At 39.2% G+C, this 25,490-nt stretch overlaps 1 protein-coding gene across 1 annotated transcript in view; it reads right to left on the bottom strand.

Moving 5' to 3' along the window:
• GFRA1 (GDNF family receptor alpha 1) overlaps positions 1–25,278 on the bottom strand; it is a 137,562-nt gene extending 112,284 nt beyond the window's left edge. The window contains exons 1-3 of the mRNA XM_071563376.1: positions 24,715–25,278; positions 23,317–23,619; positions 21,961–22,044 (exon numbers count right to left, since the gene is read on the bottom strand). Of these exons, the coding sequence (XP_071419477.1) occupies positions 21,961–22,044; positions 23,317–23,619; positions 24,715–24,754 (427 nt within the window). The 5' untranslated portion in view covers positions 24,755–25,278. The remainder of the gene's footprint in view (positions 1–21,960; positions 22,045–23,316; positions 23,620–24,714) is intronic.
• Between the last annotated feature and the right edge of the window lie 212 nt (positions 25,279–25,490).

Below are 25,490 nucleotides of genomic sequence, written 5' to 3'. Positions count from 1 at the left end.
GACCTTTCACAAGGGCATCGAGTGACAGGACAAGGGGAAACAGCTTTAAACTGAGGGACAGCAGGTTTGGGCGATATATTAGAAAGACACTCCATACTGTGAGGGTGGTGAGGCACTGAAACACTGGCACAGGTTGCCAGAGAAGCTGTGGATGTCCCATCCCTGGAAGTGTTCAAGGCCAAGCTGGACAGTTTCGAGCAACATAGACTAGTAGAAGGTGTCCTGCCCATGGCAGGGGGGTTGGAAGAAGATGATCTTTAAAGTCACTTCCAACCCAAACACAGAATGATTTTATCAGTGTTCTCTGTGTCTTTGGGTTTCCCTCTATTCTGTACTGTTCTATTTTTGCTACAATGAATTATTTTGAGTTTCGATGCATGTTGTAAACAGATTTGCCATTTTTTCTACTTTTAGATTCCTTTCATGTTTTATTATTAGGAATGAGCCTCTACTTGCCATTTTCTTTGCTTTGGTGTCTATTCTGTCATCAAGTAGTACACACAATTAAAGATGTTTTCAACTATTTCAGCCCAGTGCTGTCAGGACTCATTTTCTAGACATTTTGTGAGCATCTATTGCAATTCACAAGCTTCAGAATATCAGACCCAGACCACTTTCCATTTTCAATATAATGCAATATACAATACATACACAGTTACATCTTTTCCTTCTTCAAATTTTAAAGTATGATTCTCTACTACAAGAACTATCAATGCTAACTATCCTCTCAAAGAATCATGGTGAAAACACATGACCAGAAAGAAATTTCACATACACTTGCTTATGTTGAATGGATTGCTTTTTTGTGATGCTTTACAGCTTTGATTGGTTTTTATAGATTATACACCTAAAAAAATATAAATAGCATTGAACTAGTAATACATTAACAACTTTTATGGAAGGCTTTCACTGTTCTGGATCACATAAAATTTACCAGACAACCCTATTTAATAGTGGTGTTTTTAAATGAATGTATTGAAGTGCAATGCTCTTTTCTGTTCAAAAACTGTAAGGCAAGTTCCAAACCTGGCATATTAGTAGAAGTAGTATGCATAGACCACAATTTATATCCATTTAGAATTTCTTAAATTGAATTACTTTTTAATTACAATACATGCAATTCAGGCATAAGGAATTCAAGTATTATTAAACTCTCTGGGCTATAAAAATATATTAAACTCCATCCCTCTAGCAGCTACTGATGACTTATCAGAGTCTAGCAAAGCAATACAGATTACTTTTTTTTCCAAATACCTTGGCAAGGTCACTTGTTTGAGAGTGAAATGTAAATTACTTATATTACAGCACTATCCTCAAAAGTTTCCATTTTGTGCATTAGCTCTCCCTCATTCCATCGGTGCTATTTTGGGATTGTGAAGTCTGAAATGACTGTTTTCATAAAAGGACATGTTAGGGCAGAACTGAGACAACAAGCTGGAAAATGAGTTTCCCTTAGCGCTACCAATGTGGCCAGATCCTCCCATTGCTAATCCTTCCTCACCATTCCTTACCCTTGACTTACAGAACTTTATGGAACAGTTAATCTTCCTGTGCTCCCCATGGCCTCTATTCCTCTAATCCCTCAAGGTCATTGCATTTTGGACCAGCCACAAGTTCATTCTTGACCCATCTGTTTTTGTGTCACCAACAAATTTGATCACTGTTGAAATTGCATCAAAGAAATACCCAAGAAAGAAGATGTGGAAGCAGCTGCAGATCAGACACAAAGGCAATAGTTTGTAGTTTTGTCCTGAAAAATGCTGTGAATGCAGCTATCCCAAAGAGGCAAACACTACTTGAGAACCAGCCCAAATTTCACACGTGTAACAGATGCAGCACACTAGCATGAACTGTCATGGAATTTGTCCCCAAAAAGACATGTATTGTAAGACCTTTTTGACATCAAGTCACTGAAAAAGAAACTGTTTCATTAAATGATAAACAATGTGATATCCTCTGTGAAGATAAAAACCCATGCAAAAAGCCAAGCAGACACAATATGCATTTGAAATATGCATTTGTAATAAGACCACCTTCTTTAAGCACCCTATTCTTTGAAACCAGTACTCCACTTCTTTCTCCAAAACCACAGGCCAGAGGGAATTACTTCTGCAGTACAACTGATATGTCCCAAGCCAATAACAGATTCAAGCTGCCAAACTTCACAGATCTTTCTGACTTTCTGAGAAATGCTCTTTCAGCTGTATTTACAAGTCAACTGGTAATTAAATCACATCTACATATTCCCTGTGGAGAATGCATGAGGTATTTCAGAGCTCCTATTTAGTGCTTAAACAGGAAGGAAGGTCTGAAACCAGACAGAATGGTGACTGACACTGCACATGCTGTCTTACTCTTGCTTAGCCTTTATTTTAACACAGTATTTTAAAAATAAATCTAGAATAAGGACAGTAACCATTACGATGCTAAATTGGCACCAAAACATTGCATTATCAGGATCTCTGGATGTGAAATGCAATAAAAGCTTAGTACTGATTTGGTTCCTAGTATTGAATTCTTGCTGTGATGCTATAGCCCTAATCAATATCCACAAAGTTTTACTGGTGTATAAATGGTAACCACACTGATAATGATTTTATACTCATCATTTCTCACATTTCCTTCAGAAATATTTTAGGTATTTTACCAAACACACTCATTAAATGAGAGTTTATACATCACTGATATCCATGTTCTTTTTAAAAGGACACAAGTGATAGCCCTGCTCTGCAGCAATTGGTCTAAATTTTAGGCTGCTGTATGAAACTGAGGTGGAAGATTTCAAAAGACAGAAAAAAACCCCTTAATTTGGATGTGACATCATATCAAAGATTTCACGAAGAGTAGGGAAATACAAACTGATGGTCACTTTAGGAAGTCTAGAAGAAACTATGAGTGGTTGCTTTTTTTTTCTGTTGAATAAATTCTCTGCCTGGTGCTACCAGAAGATGCAGCTGGTTTCAGGAAGCCTGTGAGAAGATACCCAACAATGTTTAATGAGACCAGCTTTGGTTTTTTCCCATCTACTATCACAGTTTTCCCTGAGCAATCAAATACCAAATACAGCACCAGGTAAAGCCAAAGGCTATGAAACCACTTTGTCCCTGCTCTGTCCTAACTATTGGCATCTCAGCCAATAGTTAGGACTGAGTTAGCTTTCCTTGCTTCTTTCTTTCCCATTCTTTGATGTTTACATCCCAGAACATACTTTCTTTCAAAAACTGGAAACTTCAGGATTTGTTAGTAACAGTAATAATGACATTAAACTCATAATATGGCCAGTCAAGTCCCTTGGGCATTTCAGTACAATTCTCATAAGCCTCCAAACAAAAACACCAAAATGTGTTGGCCCTGGAAACAAAACAGAAGGAAAGAAAAGGAATGCAAATTATCCATGTGCCCTTCCTTTGTTCCATCTGTTTTCCAGTCCATGTAAAAGCAAGACTTTTTGTGTTAAAAGTCCTTCCAAAAATAATGCAGACATTAATTTTTTTAACTTGAAAACATATTTTTTTCAAATCCACTCAGAAGCAAATACTAAATACAGCCAACTTATAAACCTTTAAAAGCTGTTCTTTATTCCTGAAAACAATATGTGTTCCAAATCCTAGAAACTGTTATAGACTCGATTTGTCCACACCAGTCACATTTCATGGCTTTATATGGAACGGCGTAAGACAATGTGCTCAACTACATAACCAGCAAAACAAATGCTTGAGAGAAATGGAACTTCTCTAAAAGTAGAGATGAAAAAGTAAAAAGCCTACAAAATTATTTCTAAAGTTTTTTGGGTTAAAAACAGTCAACTCTGAAACTGAGCAAAGAGCCAATGACTAGGAAGATCTGGTACTTTGAAAGAGGATTTGTGAGTGTCATAAATCTGATATATTGTACAGCAGCGATTAGAGAGTAAGAAGAATCAAGCAAACTACTGACAAATTTTATTTAGCCTAACATGGAAGTAGACCTCCTTTGAAACAATGCAAATACTTGAAAGCTGAATTATATTGGCAAAACTATAATGATAATAAAAAGTCAACAAAGGAAGGAAATTAAATTGCCAGGTACCTCAGAGAAGGAACACTTGTCCTTACCCTTGGGAAGCCTGGTCTCCATCAAGCCTGGACACAACCAGACACACCAAGTGCTGGGGATTGTGCAGTGCCAGCAGATGCTGCAGGTTCACTGGACAGTCTCAACTACAGGTGAAACACTCACAGCACCTCCCCCTCACAATGAATCCACTCCCTTCAGGGTTTCATGCAGAATCTTTACTTCACCTGTGGCACCTTTGTTCGCCAGTGAGTGAATCATTGGAATCATGTCTCCACCACTAGAAGATAATTCCAGCAGTCTATACACACAATACACTACAGATTACACACTAAACATACACACTGAAACAGGGTGTGCACACTGTGCACTCTTTTGAACATTCCTTGAACCATGAAGCTGCTTCTTTTCAATTAGATCCCTAAAGTGGCTACATTTAATTGTCCCCAGCCCCTTTACTAAATACAAGACCTTGGCACTACTGGGTGTGTCTATATAGTACAAATATACATTGGATAACTCAGGTTCCAGATAGCTGTATTAGCACTTTGTTTTGTTCAAATTAATTAGCCCTACTAAAAAGATGCGCTCTTCCCCACAGCCTATGATTAAAGTCTGACTTCTGATTACAATTTCAGTTATAGTTGAATAAACAATAAATAGGATGCTATATGCCACTAAATCTTTTTTCAACACAATTTTTTAATAGAGAATTATTTTATTTAGACTCTAAACGGTAATTAACTTAAGAGTACACTAAGCAATTGTAAAATTCATGCTGTTCTGCACTTGTAGAGGTACAAAAGGTCCCTTGTTTGCAGTAGTATACTGATTGATTCCTATGGTAGAGCTGCTGATTCTCGGCATGAGTTTTCTCAGATAACACATGGCCTTTTAAATACTGGTGCACAGAGTATTTATAAAGCATATGTTTTCTAAAGATAGACTGAGCAAAGAGAGCTTATTGACTTTGATAATTTTTTCGATGTTTGATTAAAACTTTGTAATTTAAATCAAACATCGAAAAATTATCCAAGTTTTATACAATTTATTTTTCAACTACGAAGGCGAGTTTTGTAACACAAGAATGACCAGTATCAAAGAGAAATATATCATAAGTAGCATTTATAAACTGGAAATCTGACGTACTTAAAAGTGTATTGTGACAAATGCAGCCAAATTTGCTTTACTGTATGAAAAATGATAATTTTCTGATAAACATCTCTGATTTTTGCAGTGTTGTGGCCAATGAGGCTGCAATACAATACATCATCAGTAGGAAAGCACCTGCCTGACCCTGGCACCTTCTAAGGTCTGTGTCCAGTTTATTGTCCTGCTGCATACAGGACCTCAGATTTCTACTGCTTCTACACAGACAGAGAAGGGGGAGGAGTAATTACTCTCTCTCCTTTTCCTTGTAATCCACATATTTTGTTGGCAGTGCACTTCAACTGACTAGAGCATCCTGAACAACTGAGGCGGCCATAGGAGAGCTGTCTTAATTTTTCTTTGGGTGCATGCCAGCATAAAGCCAGGCAAGAGTGACTGCTAAACTGCAGCCTTTGTTCAGAGTGGTGGCATGAAAAGTGCCAACACTATCAATTAAACAAAGATGGGAATACTGCTCTCCCAGTGCATCAGCTCTGGGTCTAGCAGCTGCTTACTTTACAAATATGAGCAGCTTGTTCTGTTTGAGAGCCTTCTAACTTTCATAAACTAGATGGTTTTATAAACAGGACAAGATGTTTCTGAGGTTCTGGCAATGAAGGAAAATACAGCTGCTATCTGATTGCTGAGCTATAAATGGAGTTTTCCACATAAATAATCCTCTCCATCTGTAGCATGAAGTGTAGGTAAAAAACATAAGGCTGACAGTTCTGTTCTGCAAAATTCAGGAATCACCATTATGAATGAATTTCATACAATGTCTCAGTCCTGTTTGTTCCTGATAGAGCAAGGCATAGAGCTTTTATATCATTACTGTCTAAAGCTTGCTTGCTCTCCTGAAATAATACCAATTTTAAGAGTCAAACAATGATCACAGCAGTGCTTAAAAGACACACAAGATGCATGATGAGCATCACAAACAGGTGCTCCACAAAACCAGTCTTGTTACATAAAGGGTCTTAAAGGTTTGACCAGTATGAAATGAAAGACCATTCAGGAAAGTTCTGAGCAGTGAGACACACGTGTTACTATCAGGTGAACTTTTATCAGTGTAAGACAGAGTATGGAACATCCATCCTATGCATCGTAAAGAACTACAAAACTTTAATTTCAAGAGTTGCCCACATGGAAAATCTCCCATACTTGGAAGGACTTTTCTTGACTCTGCATGATGCAGTGTCCTTATCAGATTGCTCCAAGCAAAGAAGCAGTAGACATCATATGAGAATAATTATCAAGAACAAGTCCTGTTTTGTGGAACAGATCTCTTTAAGATTATCTGTCAGAGACATCAGACTACTGCATGAAGGCCTACAAAAAACTTCTGAGAGCTTTTAATCTGTACTTTTTATGACTAATGAAAAAATAACATTTTGAATTACACCAATGGCATGAAAAAAAATTTAAATGTTCTGGAGCTTAGATATACACAATTAGGTAAACACAATTATCTTTCCTCACATAACTTAAGACAGAAGGTAATAGCTATGCCCCTTTTATGTGTGAATAAAGCAGGCACAGCACACACATGGAATTCCACAAGATGTAATTAATCAAAACATCTCAAGGTCACACAAACAGGGTATATTTTCAATCTAGAATACACAAAGCTACATCATTGTTCATAGTGGTTATATCCTGCAGCTTGCTTGGGAAAGCTCCATGTGATCATCACAAAAAATTTTGCCTAAGGAAGAACTAAAAATTTGATCTATTGAAGCTGATTTTGATTCAGCTCTGATGGAAAACAACTGGAGACTCAATGGCAGCAGAGGGCCTCCAGTACTCATAATGAGACTCTGATAATAGAATGTAAATGGTACCCTGTGACTAAAAGCAAGAGAAAACACTCTGCTGCAGTAAACTATAAAACATATTTGTCATCATTTAATGCTATAAATATGGGATCTGCAGATTAAAACAAATTCTTTCCAGATGAAGCAGCAAAACCAATACAAAATGTATTTTGTTCCACTGTTCCAACATACATGAATGGAAAAACAATGAGGAGCCAATTTCACAGTGGCTGATATCCTCCCAAATAAAAATATCTGTAATTAAAAGAAGTAATTGGCATACTACCTAATCACTGCAAAATATATTCTTGAAGTAACAATGTGACCTGATGAAATAAGCAGGTTTAAGCATGCAAGGATCACTTTTCTCCCTCTGCCAAGTGTCCTTAAGAACTATCATTTACCTTGCAAAATAGCTGCTGCAATTTGACTGGTGTCCCTATTTCCTTGTAACATATCTCTAAGTTTCCCATTAGCAGCCAACTGACAACCAGTGAAAACAGCAACAAATAGAAAAACATTTATGTTTCATTATACATTAGGAATGATTGTGTAAGAATGTACCAGAATACCAGAGTTTATGGAATTCTGCCATGTGAGAAAGCAAACTGATCATTTCTTTCTCTCCAGCACCAAACAGAAGCACTACACACTCCCCTTCAGGAATAGGTTGCAGCTTTCAAGTTTTGGTACTCAGTGGAGTAGCTTTTTGATATACATGAAAGGGGAGTGAAAGCAATCAGAGGACTTTTTTGTTTAAAGATGTCTTTTACACCACCTGAAGCTCTTCAGTTCAGAGTTTGACAAACTCTTTAGTTATATTCACACACAAAATGTTGCATTCTTCCCTTCTACTTGTCTGTCTCATTCCAGATATTACCTCTTTAAAATTATATTTCAATTAATTATTCAACATTTACTTGTCACCAGTGAAGAAAAGAAACTGCCAAAAAATCAGGTATTTAAATTCTAAGTACAGCATAAAAATTAATGCTGTATGACAGTCATCACAGGATACATTCTCTAAACAACAAAAGACAGATTTTCCTTATGAAGCAAATCCAACTTGGTCCTTCCATGTTTGTTTTATTTAGTAAAACTGTGGTGTGATTGTCTATGAAGTGCAATTCACTTTATTAATTTCAATAAAATAAACAGCCTCTGAATGCCAGATGTGAGATGGGACTTCTGCATACTTGTTTCTTACAATGCCCTTGCACAGATTTCACTGTGATGCAACAGGTACAGACAGACTTGGTACAAGGAAATACACTGAAACAGGACACACTGCTTTGAGAATATTCAGCCTTACAATGCTTGTGTCTCTAAACACATGCTGACCTAATATCCAGTGGTTTGAGAACCCCTGTTGTACTACAAACAGAAGGGTTTGGCTCTCCCCAGATTGCACAGTGATGTTCAGCTCTGTGAGCAGACAGGTACACGTCTGCTGTACAGGACATAAAGTGGTGGCCCTTTCGATGCCACCTGTAAAGGTTTTGAAAATTCCTAACAGGAATTAAACTGCAGTCTCACAGAACAACCAGCCTAGATTACAGTCAGCAAAATAGGATAACTGAACTTTTTCCAACGGAAGAGTAGTTTCTGGGGAAATGTCTGGAAGTTTACACAAATGAGCCTTATAACCTTTCTTTAAGTAAACCTGCTGATGAATTATTTATGAAATTAAACTTTCCAGTCAGCGAGGCCCAGAATTAGAGATGTGTTTGTACCTTAACTTTCCCTTTAATACATGTATTAATCAGATTTTAACTACATCAGCAAAGTGATCTTAGGCACTGCTACAGCACTGATTCATACACATACTGGAAAAGGAGTGTTTTAAATGTAATTACAAGCCCATGTCAGAAAGGAACTGTACAAGAGAGAAAAAGCTAAAGTCGTAAGTTTCCTGTCCTCCAAGTGCTTGTGTCTGCCAAATATACACTAGCTCTGCTTTTACATTTAATATGAAAAAAGCTGGAGTCCTGTCAGCACCTATTCACTCAAGTCATAAAACAAGTGAGGATAAAACAGTCAAGGGAATGAACTCAGCTGCATCCTCTGCAAACCTCACAGACTCTCCTGCGAGCCTTAGGTGTAAAGAGAAACAACCTGGGCTAACACCTGGCTGTTATGATGGGAAGCAGATAAACACTTCATCTGACAATTAAACTTAAAATGATCTTCCACAACAAATACCAGTACATTCCCCCACACCTTTCAGGCGAACTCAAATCATTTCAAGCAAATCTGGGGTACTTCAAACCATACAGAAGAAATGTGAACAGCAGGAGTCCCCCAGTGGTAAAAATACCTGAAAGAAACCTTCTCCTCCTCCCAAATACCTACTATTCAACATTACAGGCAGTTAGCCAAAACCTTGTCTCTAAATAGCTAGAGAGTGATTTAAAGATGTATTTTAATACTTTTGCCGCTCTTTAAACAGTTCAAAATAATACATTTACAGCACACTAATAATACACATCTGAGAAGTTATCACCTTCAACAAAACCTTTCTAGCTTTCCTGTTGTAGTCTAACAAATCACCCAATATGCACAGTAATTTCTAGAATTTTATTAAAATACTTTTCTACTACTGGATCATTTCACACAACAGAAAATCATTACCCAGAGTTACACCACTGCACTCAGCTGCAATGTGGGGAAAAGACCATTTGTAAAGTAATACTCTGAAATACCAAGATTTTCTAAATTTAAACATTTTTCAAATATTAGAAAACCCTTCAAAATTCTGAAAACCACAAGGAAGGCTAAGTGCTAAACCTTAATTCTCTATGATGTGTTTCTTGAGACTGTGATCTTGTTCAGCACGTAGCATTCATGCTCAGGAACATTATGAATTGTCACCCTAATCTATCAGTGACACTCTTTCCCAGAGAAGTAGCACAACCTGCTCAGAAGATAGAGGAGCTCTCTCTCACAAGCACTTTACACGTCTCCCTTTCTCATGGTTGCAGTGGAAAGTAGCTCTTCTCACCACAGTCCAAGTCCAGAATCATTTATTATATTTTTAAGTCTGGCTAAAGACAGAAACTAGTCACTTTTAAGTACTCTACAAGTTTGAATATTGACTCTTACAATGCCATCCCTCAATTAGCAGGCATTACTGCTCAACAGGAGTTAACTATTGGCTCTATTTTTTTTCTTTTTGAGACAGAATAATTCATTCTGTAACTTGTAAATTACATTTCATTTCACAGTCTAAACCAGATATTGCATACTGCCTGCATTATAGAAATCTCTGATTTTTTTTTCTGAAGATCCTACCGAGAACAGCTCTAGAGAAAGCATTGCTATTTATGAGAATAATTTCTTTTCCCTCCTGTTAGTGTCCTACCTACAGTCACTGATTACCTTTTAAGTATGATTTTAGTTTTATTATGTCTGGCTACATAGGATTAAATACATATTTAAATCACTGAGTTAACTTAAAATAATTATTAAAATCAGTATATACAGTTGCAACGTTATAAACACGACTGTTTTCTTAGCCTGACAAAGTATTAGTACTGGGAAGACTTTTAGGATGACATTTTCCTCTTTAAAGCAGGACAGAAAGTTTGCAACATTAAAATCCTTGACTTAATGCAACAGGAACACAGTAAGACTCTTTTTAATAATTTGAGGAATTTATAAGCTTATTTTCAATTAGCATAAGTGAAAGCTAGTATCAGACTGTGTAATTATTGCACAGCAATGCAACCCCTACACCCTAAAGGTGACAGGCTCCCAAGTGCACCCATTCCCTGGCCTTGTTAAGTGAATGATTTCAAGTAGGTAAGAACACTGCAGAGTGGCTGCTTGCAGTGGGTATCACTACAAGCCATTTGTTTTCAGGAGTATCTCTGTAGCATCTGGGATACCCAAACACCAACACATTTTTTAATGAATAAACAAATAAACAAAGCTCAACCATCACAATTCTTCATTGTTTATGGCTGTGGTTATGCCACAAACAATATCTTTAATATAGTGATGACCTCACCTTTTAGTCACTAGTTCAAATACTGTCCAAGAGGGGAATGACCAAAGGTGTTCATCCAGCTCCAAGGTGAAGTACTCAGAACAGGTGAGGGGCAGCAGCAGAGTTCAACTCTGCCACACTGGACATGCAGGACTGACAATTCCAATGTGCAGGGAGCTAAGGCATTTGATACCATTTTTCTTACAATGGGCTAATTCTAAATTTATTCTCATTTATGCTTTTGAATATTCCCACAGCTATTAGAGAAAGGTCAAGGGCATGCAGATAAGATATTTTAGCTATACAGCAAAAATGTATTAAAAAACTAAACAGAGCTCTAAGTCAGATGCAAATAATTCTACATTTACCAAAAGAAAAACCACTTTGTGCCTTCTACCTAAACATTAACACAGCCAGAGTTAACACATTTACCTTCTACTCAACTCTGAAGCAAGCTGTCTAGATATTAACTCTGTAAAAATTAAAAAAGTATATGAAAAACATCACCAAACCATGTGTTCAATAATTCTCACACCAATTTATAGACAAAGATTTAATACACTAATACACCACATTTCTTTGCAAGTCTCCTTTAATTTTCTATTGCAAAGGTAGGATGTTTGGCAAGGGGAAGAGACATCTCACACATCAGCAGCCTTGGGGAATGTTTGCTTAGAATCACACACAGTTTGACCTCTCAGAGGATCAAAGCATTTTACTTCATCAGGTCACAAGTGTTACACTGCAAGTTTGTGTATTTATTTCGTTATTTAGGAGACTAAAATTAACAAAACAGATCATGAGAGAAACAACAGACACAATTTCTCAGTCTATACAGGCTGATTTTAAAGCTGTAATTTTCAATCCTTTTCCTATGAAAACACTATAGGCAGTTCTTATCCATGCAATCCTTTAAAGAAATCTGACAAGCAAATTTATCAATGCCTAATAGAATTTCAAATACCGCTGACACCTCATGGTCTTCAATCATGGCTTGTTTTGTAACTGCAGATGTGGAGAAAACCATGTTTGTCTGGCTCCTAATGGATAACATGATGTACATTCCCATAGCAATATAAAAAGAACTACAATAAAAATTATAATTTACTTTGCTGTCAGGTGCTGATCCTGAAGGTGTGAAGGAAAGCATGTAATGGTTCAGAGACTGGGTTCTGATCTGGGATTGCATTTAAATATTCCGTAGCTGAGATCTAATTGCACTTAATCTGCTCAATAAAATCATCTTCACTGCTATTAGGATTCCAGATTTGTGTTATTACATAATCCTAACCTATTTTTTAAAGAGACATTTTAATCTGCTGCTTAAGTGTTCATTAATGCAAAGCCACTGCTGTGCAGAACACATTCCACCGTGTGTGCAAAGCAGCAAGTCTGGGGAATTTTGGGGATTTGGACACGAATTCTTTGAAGCTACTACCAAGTGTTAGTATTGCCTTTCTTAATTTTGTTTATGACCTCATGACAGCAAACATCAGCAAAACTTAATCATTAAACCTAAAAATACTCCATCTGCAGAAGACGACTCTAAAAGTACTGTGTCATTTGTAAACACAATATGGTAGCATTCAAATAGTCAAAGGCAATATGTGTGTGATACATAACAGCTTCTGGATAGGTCCTTTCTTGTTGCATTTCTAAATCTGAATAATCTGCATGCCAACTAACCTAAATGCATGAGTTATCTCTGATTTTGAGAATCCTGAGATGCTCACTTATCTAATACAACTGCCAGCCACTGACTGTACTTAATTGCCTGTATATTCAAGTCAACTGCATGTTTCTTTATATCACTTGCATGACACACTAGATGTTTTATGAGACTAGAATAAGATGAGACATGTCACAGTCTAATGCTTAACTATATGACAGGAACTCTATGTGCTTTCTTTAATAATATTTTTTCAAGGAAATGTAGATATATTGAATATTAGTCTCTGTGTTCTCCACACCCCTGCAGCTCCCTGTGATTTGTTAATCCATAGGACATACTCAAAAAAGTTTGACAGAGGAATGAATATGAAGTTCTTACACATTTTATGAAAAACCACAGTTTTAGACCCAAGTAAACTGGCCTGACAAGGCAGGCGTGCCTCTGGCTCTGAGCCATTCCAAGAGGGAACAGGGGCCCACCTGCCTGCCATACAGTCCTTCAGCACAGGTGCAGCACCTGCTGCCCACAGAGAGATGGGGGACAGAACTAAGGACCAGAGAAAAGACAAGGCAATGGGGAGAGGGCACAGCACAGGGAGAGAAGACAGGAGCTCTCTCTGTGCCAAGAGTGGGGGCATCCACAGGACAGAAGATGGCTGGAAACCAGGCTTTGTTAGTCCCATCACTCAGAAACATTTCCTTCTACTAAATTGACCAGACCTCCAATTCTTTACATGAAGGGTGAGAGAACAATTTGGAGAATGCTGGGAAAAGATAAGCCTAACAGTAGTCTGCAAGGAAAAGAGAAGGTCTTGCTTCATCAGAAGTGTTGGATGAGAGGACAGGAAGGCACTGGGGAACAGAGAACAGGTGAGCAGGGTGGGGGCAGAGGCAGACTGCAAAGCAGAGACATGAGACAGCAAAGACAAACCTGTCATGAATTGAAACAGAAAAAACTGCAAGCAGATTTCTGAGAAGTGAGTAGCTAAAGCAGAGCCACTCCATGCTGCAGTGACAGGGAAAGAAACCCCCGAAGTCCTACAACTGGAGGAGTGCAGAGAAAACAAAGCTGACAATGAAGGAACAGTATGGAAAAGGTATGTCAAGGCAGAAATGAGTTGAGTTTATCAGCTCAGGGGAGTGGCAGTGGGCAGCACTAACCTGGCTGCCAAGGTTAAACCCGAAAAACGCCACCAGTGGGCTGGAGGCTGTGGGACTGGGGAGCAGGGAGACTCCTGGTGCCCTCCAGGGGAGGAAGAACAGGGAAACAGCCATTTCTGGCTTTGCTGAACTGAGTTTTAGTTCTGCATTTAGAGTGCAAATTTTAAAAGGAAGAGCTTGGAAGTTTTTAACACTTCTGAACCTCATCAGCTGCGTGACAAAACATTAATGGGAAGATGCATTTTACAGACACCAGACAGTGATAAAATCACATAACCACTGAATGCAGCAATTCATCTTTATTTATGGGTTCCTACTCAAATGGTTTGATATCTTCCAATCTCTTTACAACCCATCATTTCTGCAAATTTCTATGCAGGAAGAGCTATCTCTATGCCATTACACTTTGTGTCATGTCTCTCTAATGTTAAATTTCAAACTGAGTGCAGATTGTACAGGACAATAGCCTGACACCTACAAAAATTGTCAAAGCATCACAGGCACTAAAGAACTGTTCCAAAAATAACTTAATTGTATTAATGGCCTAACTATACTGACAGCATTGTAGCTGCATTAGTTTCATCCATGAAAAATCCAAGAATTAAAAAATACCACCAAAAATAATATAAAATAGTTAGTTTTTGTGAATAAAACCAGTCACATTTCTAAAAATCAAAACTCTGAACACATCCATAATGTTAAAACAATATAATTTACATCTTAAAATAAGAAATGTTGAAAACTTATCACAAATTAGTATCTACCTTGCAATCCAGAAATTCTTTTCATCACACACAAGCATTTTACTCATAGTATTTTTACCATACTGTCAACTCCTGACAGATACCAGTGGCTTTTCCAAGATTCTCAGTTATCCCTGAGAGTCAAATACAAATAGGGTTATTAAAAAAAAAAAGTTTTAAAATACTTTAACATGTAAAGAGCCAGCATGCAAATTCCCTGCCATAAACTTCACCCTGCTGTACCATCATCAGACAGGAAGAAGCAGGATGCTGTTCTTTTGGTTTCACCAGCAGACACAGCTTTCAGACAAGGTATTTCGGGAGCCCTGCAGGGAAGACTGCCATAGAAACATGCCTACTCAGTGCAGCTCTCTCTTCTGCACCAGTCCACGCCTGTTCCTGCTCATCACATCCCTGGAACAGGGGTACCTGTCCCCACAGGCAACTGGATTCTGCTTCCCTTCTCAGTGACAGGTACCTGATCTCTCCTCATACCACTAATACCACCAGCAATACCTGTGTGCTCTGCTTACTCCAGAGAAACTTCAGTAAACCATAAAGCTGGCCTGTAATGGGAAGCAAGAACATACAACTTGCTGCCCAAAATGCACAGGCATTTTTCTTTTAATATTTGACCAGCCACACCATAATTGAGGCTTTCCTGCAAAACATCTCAAGGGATGGCAATTCCACTCTCCAAAGTTGTTACTCTGGAAAAAAAGAGGTTCACTGCATACATTATAAAAGCTAACAGACTACCTGGCTATGCATATTCACTAGCCATGTTGCAGTACTTTCCTCTGAAACTTTGGGAAAACGCTGCTCTTCTCCAAGTTTCCTCCTAACTGTTGTCTCCTACTACTCTCAGCATTAACATAGATGCTGAGTAGTCGTGCTCAGATGTCTGTGTTGCATCATCAGATGCTTCCTCACTCCACAGAAACTCGTGTCCCCGTGTTTAAACAGGTTGACAAAGCCTGCCTAAACTACTGGGACAAGCAGAAACTCTACATTTGCTCAAAGTTGTGCATTTTAAATACCTGAGGAACAAAGACGTTTTCTTCTAACAGCTCTTAAAAAATAGCAAAAAGGTTCCAATAATATTACCAAGGAAAGTAACGTGGACTAAGATGAGAATATTTTCATATTTCTATTTCCAAGGCCTGTTTTCAATACTGCTGAAGGCAAAGTGCATAGGCACTGCCTTTATATGCTAGTCAATCAGTTACTTCAGCAAGGTACTTAATTCCCCTCATAATCAGATCTAGCTTCAAGAAATGCAGAAAACAGGAAATTCAAAGAGCTTCTGCAAGCCAACAGTCACCAAAGTGATTTTCTTTTGTGTGAAGTCCAATCTGATTATAAAAATGCAGAAGTGGAAATCAGCAACTGGTATCTCTGCACCCTTGATAACTTGTTATCTGCCTGGAAGCCAGCCTAGTTGTCTCTGCAAAGAAAATCTGAAGAAAGAAATGTCAAAGAACACAAACATTGTACATGCTCATATTAGATGTATTTTTATCAAACCATTTTCATTTTGTTAAATGCAGCTAAAATAGATGCCTGTGTTGTTTGCTTTTTTCCTTGACACAGGTCACAAATTCTCCACTGGTGAAAAAAATAGAGTTAATCTGCATTTGTGTAAAACCAATATCATACATTTGGTCCAAGGGCTATTATTTTAATGTATTACCATACAAAAGAAAACTACATACTTGTGCATGTGACAAGCTAATGTAGGCTAAATTTAAAAAAGTTTTTACTCTTCTGTTATCAAAAGGTTTGACCACATATCAGAAAACCAGAACTAAGACAAAAAAAATTACAACAGGAAACAGAAAACATCATAATCAAATAAGATTTCGATGTGTCTTGCTTACTTCAATATGAACAGAATCAGATTGCAAGATTCCTATTAACCTAATAAGATTTGGTTTATTGTTTATGAGCTCGGGTGTGTGTACAAGGTAACTAACATCAAGTATTTTGGCTTTTTTAACTAAACTACTGGGAGGTAAGAGCTAATAAGAGCATTGCAGAGTAAAGAGAAATCAACATTTTTAATATTTTGTAAACTGAATTGCCTCTGTAGAAAAGTGGCATCTCAATCTTGAGGAAATGTCATTAAAAGACGTACTGTTAAATTAGAAAAATGTGTGGCATTTGAAATATACGGAGATTTAGGAACAGAAACAGGATTAGAAGCCTCAGGCAATGGGAATTGGGGATGTCATACAGTATTAATTCATGGGAGAAGCCATTAATTCACATGGCATAAAACCCAAAAGGAAAAAGCAGTGAATCTCTTGGCTAGGACAGAGCCTCTAACTTATCTTTCTGATAAACAATCTAAAAAATGCTATATATGGATTCCACAACAGAAAAGTAATTTACCAGGTTGGAAGAAAAAAGAAGTAAATACTAATTAAAGTGTCAGGGAGCTGTTACCCAGAACACAGCTCTTACATTAGATCAAGAACTGCAAAAATGAATGGGGAAACATTCCACTCTTGATTAAAAGCATTTTGGTGTTATGAAGTTTGGGGGAAATTAATTCCCTCAGCTTGTTCTAATTCTCCAGCGCCTCTGTACAGAAGTAGCAGAAAGAGAAGGTACGAGGAGGACCACACAAAAAAGGAAGTTCTGTTTCTCTGAACCCTGAGAACTTGGATTGAAAAGGCCCAGCCTTCCTCCTCAGTCTTTCTTGATGGCAACTTTTCCAAAGGAAACACTTGCAGTCCCTTCCCAGGGATGTCTCTACCCTATCCCTGAAAGAAGAAATTAATGAGGAGAGGCCAGATGCTGTAATCGATACTCAGAGCAGGTTTTATGCTGGGGCAAGGGAACTATCCCCTCATAAAAGTCTGTCACACCCTCAAGGAAATGTTTTGCATGCTGGATTCACTCTTTCCCACCATCATCTTTCTGACTTGTGAATGCCAATTCCACAGGATGCCTAAAAGACTTTGAAAAACTCGAAGAAGATGGGAAAAGTACCAATCAACCCACTCTTCTTCTGAGCAATGGTGAGATCCTGGAGTGAGACATCTTCATACATCCTACAGAGTTGTAGCAACCACCAGCACACACACACAGAGCCCTGACAATTCCAGCACTGCTAACCTTTTACAGTCTCAACTTTTTACATACAATAAAAGGCCACCTGACTGAGCATAATTGTTTCTGTTTGTGTTAACAGCTTATTCAGTATGCAAATCAAACATTCCAGCTTCACTTGCTGCATTACCCGCGTTCTAATGTGCAGGGATACACTCCAGTAAAAAGCCCTGTGTGCTGTCTACTGAATTCTTGGTTTTAATTTACAAGTCTTCCATAATAAATACAAAATACACCCTTTTCTAAATATAAGCTTCAAGGGACCTTCTGCAATAGAAGATTCCCACAGTTTTTACAGTAAAGAGTCTCTGAGGAGAACAGCAGAATCAGGAAAAACTCCTTTAGACATAAAATCATATGAGCCATTTTCTTTCTCTCATTTGTTAATGACAAAAAAGGCACTTGGCAAAAACAGTTTACTACACTAAGAAGAAATACTGGCAAAATAATTAATTTCTACTTGTCTTGTGTTTTAGCAACTAGAAACGAGGCATGACCAGCAGTATGTAGCCAACTAATTCTCCACAGATTAGCAGCAACCCCTGTATGTTTCAAGCAATGTTCTATGTAGCCTGTCCTTTAGGATTATTTTTGAACATAATAGATGTAAGAAAAAAAAAAAAAGAAGAAGAGAATCACAAAGCTGAACAATGGGATAATAAGCCTGTGAACAACCAGGGAACTTAGAAGTGAATCCACTGGAGGAGAGCATTATGTCATCGTAAACCTGTTCATCCAAATAGCCAGCTCTTTAACACCAAGTGTTCTATTTCCACCACTTCCCAAAAATGGCTGAAGGCATTTTATTCAGATGTAGTGACTGTCCCTTTTGTGTTGAAAGGAATGACACATTGCAGAAATATTACTGTGGTAGGTATTCTTACAGGTTTTATGCAGGATATTTTCTTACAACATGTCAGAGATGACCACTATAGTGTATCAGTCGATACCAAAATAACAACACACCTTCCGGGTGCAAGGCTCAATGGCTGAAACAATACAATTTAAGAGGCACTGCTCTCCAGGTAGTAAAAAGTCATAGATAGCTTTAAGAAGTGACTAATTCAAGCATCTATCCTTAACTTGCTGTGAAACTCACCTCTGAAATCCAATCAACAGATTTTGCATTTACTGTAGTTGTGATTGAAGTCAATGACCTTAAAATGTTTTCACCTCTCAGAAGTTGTAAAGGTTCAAGCAAAAAGCGCCTGCTTAAGCAAAATCTCTACATCGCAATAACTAACCCAAATCTGTTACCCTCTAAAACACACACGCATCTTCAGTAATTTGAAGAGCTGCCTAACAGAAAGAAATTCACACCCTTGAGGCAGAAGCACCACATCAGACATTGTAGTTGTAAAGAAAATTCAAACCTAGATATGCCCCAAACGAAAAACCAAGACAGCCCAGCCCTTGAACTACGAAGGGTCACAGGCCAGGATTTGGCCATGTGAGAAGTTGCTTTATAGAAGGAGAATAAGGAACTTAGAGTGTAGATGGAAAAGAAACAAAATTAGACCCTTGAATACTCAGGATACAGCATCACAAGTAAATCAAAGACTGAACTCACACTCCTATTTTAGCCAGCAATTATTTTTTTATAAATTACAATTTCCTTGCCAACTTAGTAGTGATTCAAATGCAGAGTTCATGCTTATTAGTAACTAAATACTGATAACCTGGTTTTAACAGTACATAGTACAACAAATAATTTGATGGGTTAGTTATTTCTTTTCTGTGCTGTTGGGCCTTATATAAAATTCAAAACAGAACACTTATCTTTTCGTTCTAGTTCTAGACTAACTACACCACCAGCCCCTGTATAATACAGACCACTTAATAAGATAGATGTTTCACTTTAGTTACAAGACTGCAGCCATTAACATGGATGGAACAATGGAACACGATTTGTTACATTAACACAACAGGAAGTAGGGAGGAAATTCAAACCTTGTAAGAGAACATCTTTCAGTACAGAAATGGATCAACTTTAAGTTGACTGTCCTTCATTTCTCAGACTTAAGTATGCTACAAAAGACTTATGTCACACAAAACAGTCATCTTAGCCAATGATTTTCCCCTTTTATGTACCATAAAACTACTGTGATTTTCTAGACTACCTCAAAATGAATATAAAGGATGACAAAATACCCCAGTCACAGTACCACAGGATGGTCTTTATGATATGGAAGGGTTAATCACTGCATTCCATTACATCCAGGTAATTTCCATGAGAGTGAATACTGCAGCAACATCTCTAAACACAATGACCACATTAGCAGAACACCAGTTATGAAACCTTTGCCTACACTACTTGTACAGGGATTTTTTTTGTTTGTTAGTTTTAATCAAGATACAGCAATCTGACCAAGTTCTGCTACTTGGGGTATTTGCAGAGTGCTGCAAAAAAAATCTGTAAGACTAGGCAGCTTTAAAGAAAGTAACATGCAATAGTAACCATGACAATAGGAAAAATGCTTTTTCAGCTGACAGTACTTTAAAATACTGGTGTTTTGCCACTGGATTTATAACTTTTGATTATTGCTCCCTGTGAATCCAGGCCTCCTTGTAAACCTGAACCTTCTGACCAATGAACAGCAATTAAGGTTGCACTAGCGACACAAAATGACTTCTAACAGTCCACCAGCATCTGAAGAGAGTAGGATGGACATCACTTGCTGGCAACTGTGTTTTATTGCCCTGTTGCACTGAATAGGTATTGAAAAAAAATAACACATTTTTAAGACAATTACTTTGCAAGTAAATGGCAATCTAACAAATAACAGAGAGGCAGAAGGTACACAGAGTATTTCTATGGAGATCATAAAACTGCTGAGGTAGGTCAGAATTTGGACCTAGGCAGGCTGATCATAAATTTTAGGAAAATAGCCTGGAACTCCTCTGCATTGATTTTTGTCTGGTTTTATATTAAGCTGGAATTTTAAGCAATAAAAAAATAAAAGAAATAAAGATTATTCAGAGATTAATCTTTGTTCTCTACTATTTCTCCAACAGACCTGCCCACCAAACCAGGATAATGCTTTCATCAAAAGATGTATGGGATAAGGATCTGAAGTCCCATTTTGAAAAGTGACTAAAGGGACGATTTTCAAAGGCATTAAGATACCTAAAGACACATTAAGCACTTAGAATTTTCAAAACTGCCTGGGCATCTAACGCCTATTTAAATCACTTAGCCCTTTCTGAAAATCCCAATGGGCAGTTACCTACATTTTATGTGTCTATATACCTTTGAAAATCTGTACCATTAAATACTTAACAACCTAAGTCCCCTGGCTTCTAATGAGACTTTGAGTCCTAAAAAGTGTAAGTACATCTGGGAAATTGGTCAAGCCACTCTCTCTGGTCTTCTTTGCTTTCTTTTAAAGAGCCATCCATTAATGGTTATTTATGGCACGTCAGTTAACTACAGCTTTGCACCGTCCCATTTACACACTGTAGTGTGCACACTGTACTGAGCACCTCTGGTTCATGTAGCTTACAAATAAAGGTCCTGAGTGCAGGCTGCATGACTGCATCCTCATAAGGCTCTCTGAAACTCCAAAGAAGAAATGGAGTTCCAACCTGTATCCCAGGAGTGCCAAAAATAAAAAAAGGTGTTTTCAATAAATATGACCCAGAATGAGGATTATTTATGCTGATAAAGAACAAACATCATAGTTTAACCACCAAGCAACATATTTGAAATACGACAGAAAAGTTCTGTTCTGAAAGACAGTCCCACAGCAACAAAAAAAAAAGTAACAGAAAAAGGAGGAAGTTGTGAAAAGGCTCTTTAAACAGGTAGCAATTCCAGAAAAGAATACAAGTCTTCATTCTAAACTTTCTTTTTTAAACAAAACTGTATGAAACTATAAAGCATTCCCTTATGCAAACACTAGAAAGATCTGCCTTCTGATCTTCTGTAATGTCAACAGGAGGTAACTTGCACTGACCAAATTCCAAAAAAAGAACGGATTTGTAAATTGGGAACGCAGGGAATCAGATTGCCACCTACAGGAAAATTTAGCATTTATTGTTAAGAATGACTCAAAAAGAATACAAATTGCCATCCTGCCAAGCATTCTTTCAGTTCTAATTATTATTTCAAAACCAATTAATCTTTTCTTTTGTGCGACTATATCATGAACTTCCTAAATCCAGCAAGCCATTATAATTTTTTTATTTACAAGAGTATTGCTTGAAAGTTCCATAATTCAATTACAAACCCTTGTGTCAGTTAAAGAATTTTAAATCTGCTTACCTGATACAATTGGTGCTAGCCTGAATATGTCTGATAGTCTGCTGTTAACTGGCTCATAAGGGGAATCTTCAAGCAAGTCATTTCCTAAGGACAAAAAATATTTGGATTCTTTTCTTATACAAGAATTCAGGATAAGATTTTTATTTTTACTTTTACTCTGTAACAGCAAAATGTACTCCCCCTTAACCTGTTTATGTGGCTAATTCTTCTCAAAGAATTAAATACAAAAACATTTGAAAGAAGGTAGTTGTTTATCCCTGTCACTACATCTTCCTCTCTTTCCTCCTTGGATAAGGTCATCATTTGAAGAGACAGCCTGTGACATCACAGGGACTGTCCCACCTCATGCCAGCAGCAGACAAGCAAGTGTATTCCTCTTCCTTCACCCTAACAGCAGAGCTCTTTTTCAGAGAAGCCCAGCCAACAGCCAAAAACTAGCATCTTTGGAATAAAACACTCCTAAGAAGATGCTGTTGGAAGAGAACCTTTTCATGATGCAGAAAAGGTCCATTATTATAGTTAGCAAATATACATATATATATACAAACTCATTAAAATATATGGATAAAATGAACAGAAATGCATTATTTCCTTTTTTTGCAGAAGCAACTAAAATAACAAAACAAAATAAATAAACAAACAAACAAAAAAAGAGTTAAATGGGGACCACGGTGAAGTGAAAGACTGCACCTTCAACTCCAGGGCCATAGCAAAACTGGGCTAAAAGTGCTGCCTCTCCTATGAGGACTTGACTGTTTCTGGTACACTGTGGGAAATGTGCCAGCAATTGGAGCAACACAACTCTGCCATAGCCCCTCTGACTGGCAGATCTACACGCCCAGAACCATTAAACTTATGGTTCTTTTCCTGCCTCAACATGCTCATAGATTTTTGGTAGTAAATAAGGAAAGGAAAAAATAAACTTTTCCTTAAAACAATGCTCCTCTTCATATTACATTTAACTTTCAGCAAAAAGCTAAGAAACTAGTCCCAGTGTCCTGTGATCTTGTTAGGTGAGTCCTAATTAATGAGCTCTAATACTATTAGGAAAATGTCTCCAAATTACTGTTTTTGTGGCTCTTGCACATGCTAGTGCCCTTATCTTTCCACTCTGGTTTACAAAGGTCAGCTGGGTCCCCTGGAGGAAACTCTCATTGTGGATTTCCCAACAACAGGAGACGGAGCAGCAGCTGGCCTTGAGGCGGATGAAAGGTCCTCAGTTCGCAGCTGAAGAGCACAATGCGAGCTCCGGGGTCAGAGCCCGGGGTGGGCTCAGTGGCAGCGGCTAAATGCGGATGTGAGCGGCTGCAAACGCGCACACTGCACCGCGGGAGTGCTCTGTGTTTGGCAACGTACCCTGCAAGCTCTGGTACATGCTCCAGTAAATGCGCAGGCAGTTCTTCTCCTTCTTCATGCCCCTCTTACAGCGGCAGTTGTACAGAGATTTCTGCTTCAGAGCTTCCATGGCGCTCCTACATTCGTCCTTCGCCTCCAGGCCCGTGGCCCGGCTGAAGTTGCTCTCTTTGCCGGCTACACACTGCCTCAGTGTCCTGTACTTAGTACTACAGCTCTGCTCCTTCAGACACTGATCGCTGGCTTTCACGCAGTCGAGGCGGTCCCCTCCAGGCAGCCCGCTCACTTCTGCGCTCAGGAGTACATCTACAGAGGGGAGACACAAACCAACAGCACGCTGTGAGGGAGGAGGCGGATTTAACCGCGGCTCCAAAGAAGCATCAGGGAAGCACCGGGCACCTCCTCAGGCAGCACAGGCAGCCGACCCCACGGGCAGCACCTCACAAACCTCCTGGATTCGTGCTACACCTTAGGAAAAGGCACACAGGGTTTTCATGGGCTTAGATCCACTTTTGGGGGACTCCAACCAGACGGTATGTTTCAACCCTGATGGTTTATTTATGAGGAAAGAGAAAAAGGAAAGAAAACCCACAGGGGTTAATGTGCCTGACAAAACAAGCATTCGTTATTCCATAGATCCACTTCGGTGAAACAAATTAGCTTTCCATTCGAGGGCTTAACTGAGGGGTTAAATATTCAGCCTCACTTTCCACAAGAGCTTTGCTGTAATTTCAATTACATCCAGGAACAACGCGCTCAGAGAGATAAGTATCCTCGCTAATTGATATTAACCTGTCTTTGCGTCAGTCACTTTTTAAAGGCTGTACACATTTTTGCTCATTCTATATGTATAAAGGTAGAATTTATTGCTCTTTCCCCACACACACACAACCCTTTCTCTCCACGCATGATGCTTTTGCAGAAGAACAAAGCAAATTACATTAACTCTCTCCTCTCCATCGTGCCCCCGTCGTGCTCCCTCAGACACATGCGGATGGAAACGCAAACATCTCTGGTGGAAAGGAAACCAGTTTGGGCTGCAAACCACTAGCAGTCGGGCAGGCTGCCAGGTTCAGGTGAAGATGTAATCCTTCAGATGGCACTTGTCACCCCCCACCCTCCCCAGGCAGCCTTATTTTATTTAAATGAAAAGTTTCTCAATAACTTGCAAGAACCCAATTTAACAAGAGCCTAGACAGGCAAGTAGTGAAGTCTGTAACCTCGCAAAGCTTTAGATGTAGACCGAGCTAACTGATGTGAGGCAGAGGCATAAAAACTACTGGAAACTTCACTGTTCTGCCTAAACAATGGACTGACAACCATCAGGCTCCCGATTCCATAAACCCAACGCTTTGCTTTATGAAGCGATGTACAGACCGAAATCAGGCACCAGCAACTTACCCACTAAGGGCAAAGCGAAGTACAAGAGAACGAGAAACATCTTGCTGTCTTCGGATGGTTTTCCCAAACGACTTGATTTGTCGCAACAAAAAGGATCAGCATGTAGATATTCCAAAACCGCCGAGGTCCAAAGGCTCCAAATTCAGATCCATTGAATTCAATAAGGGGGGAGGAAAAAAAAAAAAGAAGAAAAAACCACAACCCCCTCTCTTCTTGACTGCTACCACCACCGGCGGCAGGAGCAGCGACGCAAACGCTGAGCTTTTCCCTTAGATTTCAGGTCTGAGCAACCTGCCAGTACCAGCACTGACTCCAGTGCGGGAGCGAGAGGCGCACGCACGGGTATATGTGTATGTGTGTGTGTGTGTGTGCGCGAGTGAGCGAGCGGCAGCGGGGCAGGAGCGCCGGTCGCCTCCTTGGGTGGGCAGCGCCTGTTCCCAGGGAGGGACCGAGAGCGCACGGGGGGCGGGAGGGGGGGCACACCCGAGACCCGCAGCCGGGGCCAGCCACTGGAAACGCCGCACTCGCGGCTCCCCGAGCCCCCCGAGGCAGTTCGCCTCTTCCGCCCCCCCGGACCGCAACTTTATTGACTCTCCGGGGCGGTGCGCAGGGGCCGCGCAGGCTGCGCGGAGCGGAGCGGGGCGGGGCGGAGGTGGGTGCGGTGTCACCGCCGGCAGGGGCGGCGGCGAAAGTTTGGCAGGGGAAATTGGGACGGGCGGGAGGAGCTCCGGTTCCGCCGCCCAAGAGCGGAGCCGCCGCGGCTCCGGGAGCGCTTC

The sequence above is a fragment of the Pithys albifrons genome, chromosome 9 (genome assembly GCF_047495875.1).
Source record: "Pithys albifrons albifrons isolate INPA30051 chromosome 9, PitAlb_v1, whole genome shotgun sequence".
Lineage (NCBI taxonomy): Eukaryota > Metazoa > Chordata > Aves > Passeriformes > Thamnophilidae > Pithys > Pithys albifrons.
The sequence above is the reverse complement of the archived record's forward strand: the minus strand, read 5'-3'. Positions and strand labels throughout refer to the sequence as shown.